Raw genomic sequence first — 13,752 nt, forward strand, 5'->3', positions numbered from 1 at the left:
CCTAACAGCCAATTTAAAGTTTTTTTTCTTATTATATGGGGCGCGCCGTTTGGATTTCACAACACAGGATGCGCCGATAACTCACCGGGCACTCGCAAGCCCATTGGCTGGAGAGCGCGTGACAGGCGGTGGGGGCGGCGGCGGGGGAAGCGAGCGCTGCTGTGATTGATTCACCGGGACGCGGCGCGCCTTATCCGCGGTGGGGAATGCAATCGGGCCATATTTGGTGACACCCGGCGTGGCGTGACGTCACTAAGCGTGACGTCAGCGGGGTGACTCATGGTGTGGTCAGAAGTCACCCCCACGGTTGCTTCAAGCAGGAAGGGAGCACGCGTTGACTGCATACTTGTGACGCCTGTAAATTATAAGATGCAGCTCCATCCAGCTGTCTGAAATCGGGTGTAGGGGAAAAAATGTTGTTCCGTCAGCCAAGCCCAATGGTTTTCCAAAAATGCCACCGTGTAAATGTAAAATTAAAGACAAGCCCACAATGTTGAATGTGGCCATGCACATCAAATTATTGACCGAAAAGTACACCCAACATAGAGGCTCACACACTAATAATATGATAGATTAACACTGACCTGAAAAAATATGTGACGTTTTGGGCAGTGACCCTTCTTCATAACACATAGAGATGCATAGGTTACCCTTGGGTATACATTGAAGACAAACCACACACAAGTACGATTGTAGCCACGAAACCCAGACGATGCACCACGTAGCCCACCACTCACATGTGCCACAACGGAGGACGAGCAAAATCACACTAACTCTCTCCTGAAACACGCTCGTGGCTAGCAGATGTCGTGGCTTTGGCTTTAATCCCTGACCTTTTTAAACGTCACCCTTGATTTAAGATCTCCCTTTTTTTTGCACGTGTGCTTTCTGTGTTACCTGCTAGTGTTACTTGAATGGTGCATGCACTATTTGAAGGTTGTTTTTCTCCAGTGTGTTTGCTACTCAGTGTCTGCAACGTGATGATTTATTCGCTGCTGTAGCTTCCCTTTTATTTACCAACGTCCTTTGCGGGTCATTTTTGTAATAAAAAACTTAAGGCTGAATGTTACTTAACCGGGAAGAAAGCCTCACTCAATGCTCCAGGAAACATTGCTGTGCTGCCATCTTGTGGTAAATGTCCCCCCTTCCCAAATCTGCGTGATCAACCAACTCTTTGACTTCAACGTTCAACAAGTAACAGTCTATAAAGACATAATGACACCAATTAGTGCTGATTAGCGCTCAATTCTCCAGGAACGCATCTTGAGCGCTAAGCGAGGTCTGCCTGTATTTGGGGATGCTGCCTCGACAGGAGTGCACATCCACACAACAACAAAAACACTCGTCAATAACAAGAGTTGTTTTGCTATGAAAAATAGTAATAGCCTATTATAAATGTTTATAACAATAGTTATTTTTTTATAACAAGAGTTGTTTTGCTATGAAAAATGGTAATTGCCTATTATACATATTTAGCAATTCAAGGCCGCAGTGTTATTCACGAATGTGTTGAGTTTCCTGTCTTCAAACGTCTGGATTTCATATGCTTACGGCACAAGCACTATACATCCGTATTATCACTACCCTTGATTGTGCTGATATAATAAAGTATTCATACCACGAGTGTTATACATTTACTGCGGCAAGGGCTTATATGGTGGATGTCTATTTCCAAATGACAATTTGATGAATATACGAAATGCAACTTTACACTTATTAACTACTAGCTTTACTACCCGGCTTCACCCGGGACTTGGATTCTTGTCTTGGATTAACACACGGCCGACGCGGAGGGTGGGGGGGGGGTGCGTGACGTCAGCAGGCACACTGCGTGACGCTGCCACATGCGGGTTACATCACAGATGTGACGTCACAGATGTGACAGATGTGACGTCACCGCTCACTTGCCGTGCAAAATATATGCATTATTGCGCCCCCCGTCCCCCCCCCAATTACAAAAGTCTATTTTTATACTTTTTACATTGTGTACAGTCTGGAAGCTACCCACGTGCCAAATTTCAAGTTTGTTGTATGTCGGGAAGTATGCTAAACATTTCGAACAGACACACATATTCACACATTTCCATTTTATATATCGATGATATTTTAAAACAAGTTTAACAGACACGTCAGCTGGGTCTCATGGCCGATTTTTTCAATCATGCCTTATAGGCGCCCTCTGCTGGACACTATTAAATAAAGGATGAGTGTTGTGGACCAACGCCATCTGAAGCCCCAGTACTACAACAAACAAACATGGCCAAACCAAAAAACTTTTCGGAAATCACCAAAATAAAGCCTTAAAAGCAATGAAACAGTGATCATAGGAACTGTGACCGAATTTTCACAATAAACGACGTCAACAACATGTACTACCAAACTCTGCAGCCATAGCTGGCTGCATGAGTCACTCCACAACAGCAGGAGCCATCAGTCGGAGTATCAACATTTTTCAATGGTCCTTTAAGATCAGCACACTAAATCAAAACACAGATCATACTTTGCAGCGATCATCCGGAGCGAAACATTGTATTTTAGGCCACTGAATTGCAGTGGCAGCTAGGGGTGTACAAGCCTACCCTGTAAGATTCAAGCCTACCCTGCATGACACACACGTGTCCAACCCTCCCCACACGCAGCTGTGCACTTTTAAATATCTCGGTGTGTAGTAATCTCCCTAAGTAGCATTTTCTACAGACGCACTCTCCATCCCTCTCGCTACTCTCCTCTCAATTAATCCTCCCACATGGATTTATCCCTCGACTTTAAGAACCAACGTCTCACAACAAAACCTCGATTATCTTCACTGCTGCTGTCCTACGACAGCTCACGAAGATCACAATCTGCCGTACTGAACAGACAAATCACTCATAAACCAATCATTTCAAACAAACAATAATGTGATATCAGGAAAACTATGTACAATGGCATTCGATCAACAACCCTGCACATCGTATATGAACATCTACAGCCATGTTTGTCAATACATTGGTCAATGCGGGTGGGAAATACAGGGAGCTGAAACATGGGAGCATAGAAGTACAATACAAAACTGGATTCTGCTGCACTGCCCTCTGCTGCCCACCATGGAGCCCGACACACTAAAATAACTTATTGCGCAAGGTGGCCACTCATCCAAATACTATTCAGGCTCAACCCTGCTGAGTTTCCGAGCTATAAATAACACCTAAAGATGTGCTGCTTACAAACAGCAGGAAGGCACGACTCCCATCATGCCTTGTGTGCATGTCATGGCCAACACATTGCATGTACAATTAATGTTCTCAGCCTTGCATAGAGCACACAACGAGGTGAACACTTGGCCATATTGTTGATACCACCAATTCAAAATAGTTAAAAGTGTGGCCGTCCCTTCCTACGTCGGTAAAACAGAGCACTGTTATTCTGTGTATGTTGAACTTCTTTCGAACTTTATTACCTAACAATGCGTAATTTTGCCAACGTTGGCTCGCTCAGTGTTGGCACAATCACGTTGGCTAAATGTTATGACAACGTTGACATGTCATTGAACCGTTGGACCAAGGTTGCCCCCAACTTTCCATGCTAACTGTGATAACGTTGCCTTCATACGTCGACCATCATCTCTGTCTGTTGAGAATCTTCAAGCACAGAGTACCTGTACATGAACAAAATTCATGCACAAGGTAACTGTACATGAAAAATAAATTCATGCACAGGGTACCTGTCCATGAAAAAAATATAAAAAATTCGCGCAAGAGCCGCGTTAGCGACTAATCTTTCGAGAAAACAATATTTTCGCTCAACTACAATTAAAAAAATGGTTCATGTGAGTGTGTTTGCTATATTTACTGTATCTTACATAAACATTTAAACTCCATTCCCTTACCAAGATGGCGCCGGTTATTTTGCTCGGCCGCCATTTTATTTCCACTCTCCCCCCCCCCTCCCTTTGTGAGTCACGTCAGCTCTGTCACGCGATTGGTCGACGCGCGGCACGTGGCGAACGCGCGGCGACCAATCAGCGGGGAGCGTAACATTGGGGTGGTAGTAGTAGGGGGGAGTAGAGACAAGCTGTGAACGTGCGATGGCCGCTGCGAATTCCAGGCTGCTGGTTCACCTCGGACACCTGAAGGGACGTCCACAGTCCACGCTGTCCCTCGTATCCTTCACCCATTGCTCGCGACGTCGCCTCGTGGTTACCGCTCTGTGTGTGTGTGTGTCTGTGTGTGTGTGTCTGTCTGTGTGTGTGTCTGTGTGTGTGTGTCTGTGTGTGTGTGTCTGTGTGTGTGTCTGTGTGTGTGTCTGTGTGTGTCTGTGTGTGTGTGTGTCTGTGTGTGTGTCTGTGTGTCTGTGTGTGTGTGTCTGTGTGTGTGTCTGTGTGTCTGTGTGTGTGTGTCTGTGTGCAACTACCTGAGTGGCTCATGCAGCCAGCTATGGGCTGCAAGGTTTTGGTAGTACATGTTGTTAATGCCATTTATTGTGAAAATTCCGTCACAGTTCCTACGATTGCCTTTTCATTGCTTTCATGGCTTTATTTTGGTGATTTCGAAAAGTGTATTGGTTTAGCCATGTTTGTTTGTTGTAGTACAGAGTTAGACTGATGGCCTTAATCTAAGTTGTCTTGTGGTTGTTGTTGTTGTTTGACTTGCATCTCACTGGGATTTTTGTACACAGCGTTGGTGTACGGTGTTTTTTTCTGCAATATTTTGCTGTCTTTTCTTGGATTTAGTCACATATTCACTTTAAGATGTTTTCTTGTTCATGTTTTTTGTTTGTTGCGGTTGCACCCGAATCAAGAGCCGAATGGCTCACAGCGCTATACATAATACATGAACTTGAACTGGGGCGGTCACGCTCAGTGGCTCGGAGTAAAGTTCGCGTCTTGTTGTAGTTGTTGTTACACGTGGGTCATATGGAGTCGTGTGGAATGCGATTGATGATGTTATTATTATCGGGATTGACTTTGTTGGGGGAACAGCTGCGGGAGAAGAGACACTGCATAAACAAGTGTTTTAATTCAGGATGCTTGTCACTGTAACTGCACTTAGTGATGCTGAGTATGGATTCCTGCAGTCACGAAAGCTTCAAATCAAGATGTTTAAACCTACTTTTACAATGTTTAGAGATAGTAATTGCTGTGTGTGGATGCTGTCTCAATTTTAACATTTTTTTTATAGCGAGTTATCACCAAATTACCCGTAATGCTACATAAGTCATGAGCACACCTCTAAAGCTAAGCAGGTGTTTGAGCCTGGATAGTGTTCAAATGAGCGACCACTACGCACACACAGCTTGTTAAAGGGCCAGCATGGTTGGCAGCAGAGATGAGAACAAGCCATTGTTGTACTGAGCTTCTATGCGTCCTGCCTTCAACCCGCACTGACGAGTGTGGTGAAGTATGGTCTAATAAACACCACGACCTGCATTTTGTGGGGAGGCCTTCATCCAAGAGTTGATTAACAAAGTGCTTTGCATGCATTAAATATCAGGAGGCCCGATACTGGTTAAAATACAACCTTTGGAAAGAATGTGGTTATTTTAAGAAGACCATGCAACAACATTAGTTGTATTTATATAGTGTTTAGTTATTAACCAAAGTACTCTACTCTAATTGCGATTAATATCATCTGGTCTTGGACGCTATGCAGGGTTGAACCTGGTTTGTACTTGGATGGGTGGCTACCGAGGCTTGCCAGGTGTTGTAGGCATTAGACTGCGAGGTGGCCAGGATTTGGCAGTGTTGAATGTTACCTTTGCGTTTGTGGATTTTCCCTGGGTTCTCTGGTTTCCCCATCATATGCCAAATACTTATTTTTGGAATTGGTCAAATATCCCTGTGCAGGACCCTCATGAACAAGAGCTTTGAGGGTCAGTGACACTTTTTTATGGTTAATTAATTAGCATTAGTATTATGATTACATCATATTTAACACATGGTATGGGTAAAACGTATTATCAATAGTAAATGCCAAACCTTTCTCATTTTAAATGTGTGCTTAATTTTACCACATTACTTGGTGTTTTATCCAGATATGTATATAATTGCATATTTTAACTTCCATTGTTTTCAATAAAAGTAATACAACTTTTCAAAAACCGCATGCAGAGCATAGTGCATTGCACGACATCATGGGTCCAAAGGCTGACAGATTATAAACTAGTGCCGCTCTCAGTGCCTATCCACCGACAGAACTTTGGCCGTTCTTTCATAAGCTCATCATAGGTCATGTAGACCCTTGAAAAACATTGTCCTAAATATAAGTTATTTTTTGGCATGTCATGAAATATTGGTTAGTACATTGGACTTGTAATCCAGAGATCGCTGGTTCATTTTCCCGGCGCAGAAGTTTAAACAATGCAAGATTATTAAATCCCACCGCCTCTGTTCCCACCCAGCAGTATAAATGGATACACCACAGTCGGCCGGCAGATCATGTGTGGTGAGGTAAAACGTAGGTACTATCACCATCTCTCCAAGACAAGAGCTCATCATGGAAGGGTATGCCAGATGCCATCAAGGGAACTCTCTAGAGCTCCCTCTAACGGTGACCCCTTTCGCCAGTATTGGCGTGACCATGCAGTTACAGGGCTGTATCTTTATCTTTGACTATTCTTGCCACTTTGTTATCAGTACTTCTTGTAAGGTCAGTCACATACAGCAGTGCACAGCCCTGCTTCAAAACACCACGGGCAACAAAACTTGCATCAGTGTCATTTTCCTGAAATTATCTGATCTGCAGTGGAAATAATTTAAGTTTTTCTCTGATGTCATTGGACCTTCAAAAATGTATGTAGCTATGTTTTGTGGCAGTACAAATTTAAAGTGTTTTTTTGTGCATTTATCAGTGACTGGGCTGTTATCAGGAATCTCGGTTGGCATGGATACCTTATTCTGAGAGGCAACATAGGGTGTTAAGACAGAATCTTGATACACTTAATGACCTAAGAGTAGAGTAATACCATATACTCTGTATGAACAGCATGCTTAATACAAGATGTGAATATATAGTGATAGTCCATTAAGTGTAGTTTAATATTTATTAATGTGGATTTTCCTTAAGTTGGTTATGAGAGCCCCAATCATGTTGGAGCTACTCATGCAATGCACCAACCCAACATCCCACTCAAATTCAGGTACGTATTAAAAGTACAACTCATGACACTTGTTTGATTTCAAGTAATAACACTGCATGCAATTGTTAAGGCAAGACAAATTAAATCGGAGCTTGTTGATGTAATAATAATCACCTTTACCCTCCTTCCCAGATACTCCTTGGACAATGGGATTCTGACACCGAAACAGAGAGAATTCTACGAAGAGAATGGCTTTATCGTCATCAAAGGGCTGGTTCCGAAGACGGATCTGGATAAATACAGGTTATTAAATTAAGCAAATGATGTGCTTTTATACATTTTGGCTTGCATACATGAAACTTTCACCACATGCAGCTTGGTCTTTATCTCTCCTGCATTGCCCACAACACTCCAGACACAATTTCTGACCATCCAAGCAGCACAAACAGTCTCTGAACATTGCTGAATCTCAGCTTACTTTGTTTTGTAAAAGTGTCCTAAGAAGTGCTCTGCCAGTGTTGTGCATCCAATTTTAAGCTGCACTATTTTTAAAAGGCTTCTTGTTCACTTGCCCTACTAAAGCAGTGCCCTCTACACACACAGGAACCAGTTTGAAAAGATTTGCCGTCTGGAGGTGACCGTACCGGGCATGGTGGTCATGCGAGACATTGCCATAGCCAAATCCGAGTTTGTCCCGGACCAAAAAGCCATCACCAAGGTCCAAGATTTCCAGAACGATCCTGTTCTGTTCGAGTACTGCGAGCATCCAAAGGCATGTGCCTGTCTCTTGTTGACACAGCACAGATACATAAAACACCACCGCAAACACAATGCTGGGTCAATGGAGCTCATATTATCCAGCTTTTGCATCTCATTTATTGAGTGGGGGTTTTCTGCTACCAGGTCAAGCTGTGCTTACCAGAGAATACCATAAGACTTTTTTAAACCGCTCACATTTGTTACCACTCATTGTGCATTGCCTTGACTTGAAAACGTAGCCTGACATGAATTAATCATTGAGACACTTGTGAAAAGTCGGCAAGAGTTCTGTTCCAAGTGAAACCACTTTACTCTTCATTTTCAGGACAGCTAATGAAATAGATTTTTACCTTAAAACATGTGCAAGGTGTTTATTTCGTGACTAAAGTTTAATGTTTATTAACTGGCAGGTCGTCCAGTATGTGGAAGCTTTCACAGGAGCCAACATTATGGCCATGCACACGATGCTCATCAACAAACCTCCTGACCCTGGTAATAATTCATCCTCCCTTCATTTGCTCACATTTTAGGACTGCTTTTAATTTGCATGTGTTTAAATTGTTGGATCATATGTTAAGACCCTTTGGACATTTTAAAGATGTCAGTTCATGATTTAAAGAGAAACTTGTTCCAGTTCTGAAACTGCACTTGACATAAATAACAAACTTGCGCAATAGGTGGAATTAAATATTGCACTATTAATGTCATTAAATATAACTGCTGCATTGCAAGGGTATAACTGTAATACTTTGATGAAGTGTTAAATTACAATAATCGCCAGATAAACTCACCTCTGATATACAAATGTCTGTGGACTTATAAATATTAATTACTATCAACATTTTTAAAATGTTTAATCGACTACAGGAGGCCTGAGCCAGCTGCATACAACAACAATAATTACTATTAGTGCCCGTGGCCTGGAATCCAAACCAGATCACTGAGATTGTATCAGAGCACATGAACACTGATGCTACCGGCCTCTTTATATTTAATAGAATGTTCTAGATGGGATAGAAATCTGTAATTTGGCATTAATACAGTGGAGTCAATGCTTAAAACTAAAAACTATTCCCATCACAAATATTTTATTAACTCAACATTTTTGGACAAAAAAAGTTTGAACCCAAACTCTACAAAAGTTTGTTGATACAAGTTTTGACTGGTACTAAATCCAAATCTGCAATTATACTTTCGATAGAATATATGATCCCGATCATTACTGAACCATGTAATTTGGCTCATGTGAAGTGTGACACTTAAGCCGATAGAAAGCAGAACCCTTCATTGGTTACTACTTACTATGTTGCGTTCAAAGAGACAGTTTTAATATTAAAGTTTCTACGCATTCATACAAGTGATACAGATTGGAAGAATGCGACGTGACCCTTGAAAAGAACTGTGTAGACCCCAAAGGGTTATTTACTCGGGTTATAAACTGAGAATTTTGACCTCCAAATCCACCCATCCACACAACCTTCCCAGGCTCCAAGACGTCACGCCACCCGATGCACCAAGACCTGCACTACTTCCCTTTCCGTCCGGCCGACCGCATTGTGTGCTCGTGGACCGCCATGCAGACCATCAACCGGCAGAACGGCTGCCTGGTGGTGCTGCCCGGCACTCACAAGGGGGAGCTCAAGCAGCACGACTACCCCGAGTGGGAGGTGAGTGCGGCCAGGGCAAGCAGCCTCCTCGCCAATAAGCGGCAACACTCGCGAAAGTCGCACAAAGCACCACCTCCCGTTCCCTTGTGCATTCGCTCGGTGTCACCGCTACGTAACTGTGTATCCATTCATGGATTCAAATCGATTGTTTCACTTGTAATACACGCATCAAAGTGCGTGTTTGACAATAATAGAGTAGATTTCATTGGCAAGCTTAACCAATGAGTCTATCTCCCGCATGAGGCATGTAACGATTTATCCACAGCAACAATTAAAACATTTATGGTGGTTCGGGGTCACATTTCAATTAAAAAAGGCCTCTTGTAAATTTACACATTTCCACTTCATTACCCCTCATCAGCAAATTGTAATGTTCGTAAATTGTTTATTCTCATATCGCTGGTTTGGTGGACTCATGCAGCCAGTCAGATGACTTGTGCACTCAGCAAATGGGCATCCTCATGCGTGTGTGTGGGAGTGCAGCGTGCTGCGCAACGAACCTAGTGACCCGAGTAAGATTCCCGCTCATGGCCAACATCACTGACGATTATTATCTGAACTGGATCCGAGGCCTCCCCGAGGTCAAATCCGCCTCAAATGAGTAGTATCTGGTGCAAAGTGTGAATATCGCCATGAGGCAGAAAGCCAGCCAGGTGTGGTGCCGGCCTGCATGGATGCTCGCTAACAGGACTTGCCCCAAAAGTCTGTTGAGACGATACAGGGGATCTTTGTCGTGGTTAGTGCACTGAACGATGAACTCAGCGGCATGAATTCAGTTCCTGCTTATGGCCAACAGTGGCGACACATATCTGAACCGGTACTGGTCCTCCCCTAGGTCAACTCAGCCTTAAATTCGTATTTGGTGTGGTGTGTAAACATCAGCACCCACCCCCTCGTTTGCCGTGCCGGCCTTCATAGGTGCTTACTGACAGCGCTTGCCCCAGCAGTGAGTTAAAGGATCTTTGTGTGTGTGCACGCAGGGCGGCGTGAACAAGATGTATCACGGCGTGCGGGACTATGACCCGACGATGCCGCGCGTTCACCTGGACATGGAGGAGGGTGACACCGTGTTCTTCCATCCCCTGCTCATCCACGGATCCGGCACGAACAACACTGATGGTTTCCGCAAGGTGGGGCCACTTCCACCACGACCGTCATCTGCACTGAAACAAGTTTTTGTTTTATATTCTTTGGGTCTTTCGGTAAAGTCACGTAGATAGGTTGAAATAAAATGACAAAAAACTACGACGTTTCGATCACAACACAAGCGATCGTCATCAGGAGGATCAGATGAGCCTATCGACGTGACTTTACCGAAAGACCCAAAGAATATGAATTGCTGCAGTCACAAAAGTTTGAAGTCAAGTTTTTTTTATTTATTCTCATCCCAATTTACCAGCTGCACTCTATTAATATCTCAAGTCAAGTTGTCTCCTTGCACGTACGAGCGTTAGCCGTTGTTCATCGCCATTGGTGGACAATGGTCCAGTGGAGGAAATTGGACATCCTTCATAAAAGGGCCAGGGTTTCCAAAGGAAAACCACTGTAAACGGCTGAGTTAATTGCCAATGGATGACATTTTTTTATTCTATTTCATGCTTGAATAAAACTGACTACAGTTGGTGTGGGCAGGTAGTAAGATGGTGGTGTGTTGGGGTGCTAAAAACATATGCAAGGCAGGTATTTAATGGATTGGTTAATCACGTAAATAATCGTTTTTGAAACTTTGGTAGAGCTGGAAGGTGAATATTAAATGTAAATACAGAAAATACGTGGCTGACCTATCAGTAGGGATTTTTTAATGTCACGTTATCCCCTCATTTCGTGTTTTCTCTCGTTAATATTTCCACTACCCATTCAGAAATCGGTCAAGCATCACAATGCAGGATCATCTATAAGATAGTCTCGTGAGACTCGGATACAACTTTCTTGGATAAATAAATAACATCCTTATTGTTTCCTCAATCTGCACAGTCCATCTCCTGCCACTACGCGAGCAGTGAGTGCAACTACATCGAGGTGAAGGGCACGAGCCAGGAAAACATTGAGAATGAGGTGAAGGACATTGTTCGGAAACGTCACGGCATCACTGAGCTCGACTTCTCGGTACGCAACTCTGTTTTGAACGCTTTTCTGAGCATTGGTGTCGTAGTTAAGGCGCTGCACTACAAACCTGGCCACCTAATGCCAGTGGGGAGTGATATCTGAACCTATACTGAGCCTCCACTAGGTTGACCCAGCCTTCAATCAGTACCTGGTGCTGATGTGTAAATGTGTAAATATCAGCACCGGGGGAGACAAAGGCGGCCGGGTGTGGTTCTTGCCACAACACCCCCTCGTGTGCTATGCCAACCTTTATAGGCGCTCACTAACTAACAGCACTTGCCCACACAGTTTGTAAAGCTACATGGGGAATATTTGTCTACGAAGTGGTCAACAGACTGCACTACGACCCTAATAGCCCATGTTTTATTCCTGGGTGTGGTAGGTAACACCATTGCCGATTGCTCTCTGAACCTGGACGTAGTCGCCCTGAGGTTAATGCAGTTTAAAATAGAACCTTGGTGCAATGTGTCAGCATTAGCACTAGGAATAAGGACAAAGATTCTCCATGTTGCTGCGTTGTGCTGAGACCTGCAGTTAGTATGGATCATTTGGTCAGGCTACATGCACATGGCTGCATTTGTCTCCCCGATTGCTGATGCTGGCATCCTGCAGCAAATACTCTCTTTAGACTGAGTTGATCTAGGGGAGACCAGCTTCAGATTCAAGTGTTTTTAGGCTTTTATGCTGGGTCATGATGAGTGCACAAGCACTATGTCAAACTTGTGCGGCCCATTGAGGCGAAGGGCTGCTCATGTGGCTCACTAACTAGTTTAGGATTGCCCATCATCACTGCAATATACCAAAATAAAAATGATACGCGAAAACATGAATGTATTTCACAGTTGTTCAGTGCATAATCACTACCTGTGCACTATTTTATGCATTTGGTTGAGGAGTTGTGAGATTGACGGTGCCCGCGTTGACTTCACACAGGACGTGTGGCACATCAAGGGACGACTCGTGAAGGGAGAGAGGCTGCAGCTGTGAGGGGGCTTTGCCACGTGCCTTCACACCACTGATGGTTCTCTTAGAATCCCTGCCACCCAATCATTTGTGTCCCCTTTAATACGCCTTAAATGGATCTTCTATTTCAGACCCAATAGTCATAAAGCAGCAGTTATTAAAGCCATTGGCTGCTCCATCTTGGTCAATATTTTGAGGTCAATCACTGATGACATGCACACTGGATATTCCATCTTCAAGCAGAACAGAAGTACTTGGAAGCAATGCAAACTTCACATGAGGAGTGGTAAAAATAATATGCAAATGCTGGTGAACTAGGTCTCCTCATATGACGTCACGTGGCGTCCTCAAAACATCTGTACATGTAACAACTAATCTGGACCTCTTTTTTCCAGGTCCCACTTCTACCTTGCTTTTCTTGCTATAATCTCACTAATCTTTATCTCTTGTCTGCAGCTATATTATCTCTCGTGCATCTCTCAGATCCGTGTTTCTCCGTCTTGGCGAGCCATATCTCTCAGCAGGCCATATGGGTCGACAGGTGAAGAACTCTTTCGTAGAGCCACTACATAAGCTGATATTCTGGTCTGCAATGCCTTTGTGTTCTGAAATGTTTTCACATGTTTTAAGTAATTCGTTAATGCTTCCATGAGTTTCTGATTCTGTTGGCTGTTGTGACTAGTGCATTTCACATTAGATGTTTTAGCAAGCAAAAAATAAAAAAAATAACCATTCTAACTTAGGAAGAGCATTATGATTTTATTTGACATTTGAGGTGCGTAATTTCTGAGGTAAAACCATAAATGAGTTTCATCTCGAGTGTTTATCTTGTTGAACGATGATGGGGACTGTTTCAGCACTTTTGAGCAAGGTTTCCTCTGGACAATAAGGGGTTAAAACTTGGCACTTTCTTGGTTTGATTTTGCAATGATTACAGTTTTCTGCATATAAAGCAAATGCTGTTAATTGTAAAAGTAAATGTAGATTTGAGTCCTAAAAGATGCAATACCTCGCTATAAATGAGTTTGAAATTATTTTTAATAAAGTGTTTAAATTCATAACTGTATTTCGTTTTGTTTTATTTACCGAGTATCCCATGTCATCAAATGGACACATAACATTGTTAAAATTGAGTTGCAAATCATTAACACAACGCGAGATTTGAGTTATCACATTGAAAGATGTTGACCCAGGATATTTA

At 43.2% G+C, this 13,752-nt stretch overlaps 1 protein-coding gene across 1 annotated transcript; it reads left to right on the forward strand.

The window, feature by feature from the left end:
* Positions 1–3,989: 3,989 nt before the first annotated feature.
* PHYH (phytanoyl-CoA 2-hydroxylase) lies at positions 3,990–13,612 on the forward strand. Its single transcript, XM_061563004.1, has 9 exons — positions 3,990–4,141; positions 7,055–7,116; positions 7,249–7,359; positions 7,660–7,828; positions 8,226–8,307; positions 9,301–9,482; positions 10,463–10,612; positions 11,457–11,588; positions 12,522–13,612. The coding sequence occupies exons 1-9, from the start codon at positions 4,067–4,069 to the stop codon at positions 12,573–12,575; spliced, it is 1,017 nt and encodes a 338-aa protein (XP_061418988.1). The 5' UTR covers positions 3,990–4,066; the 3' UTR covers positions 12,576–13,612.
* Positions 13,613–13,752: the final 140 nt, after the last annotated feature.

The sequence above is a fragment of the Lethenteron reissneri genome, chromosome 30 (genome assembly GCF_015708825.2).
Source record: "Lethenteron reissneri isolate LAM-NWPU_2019-01 chromosome 30, ASM1570882v1, whole genome shotgun sequence".
Taxonomy (NCBI): Eukaryota; Metazoa; Chordata; class Hyperoartia; order Petromyzontiformes; family Petromyzontidae; genus Lethenteron; species Lethenteron reissneri.

Bases quoted from the DNA above. Each gene is read 5' to 3' on its own strand.
- PHYH (XM_061563004.1), top strand. From the start codon at position 4,067: ATGGCCGCTGCGAATTCCAGGCTGCTGGTTCACCTCGGACACCTGAAG. The intron at 7,117-7,248 runs GTACGTATTAAA...CCTCCTTCCCAG, and splicing joins AACATCCCACTCAAATTCAG to ATACTCCTTGGACAATGGGA. The intron at 9,483-10,462 runs GTGAGTGCGGCC...GTGTGCACGCAG, and splicing joins ACGACTACCCCGAGTGGGAG to GGCGGCGTGAACAAGATGTA.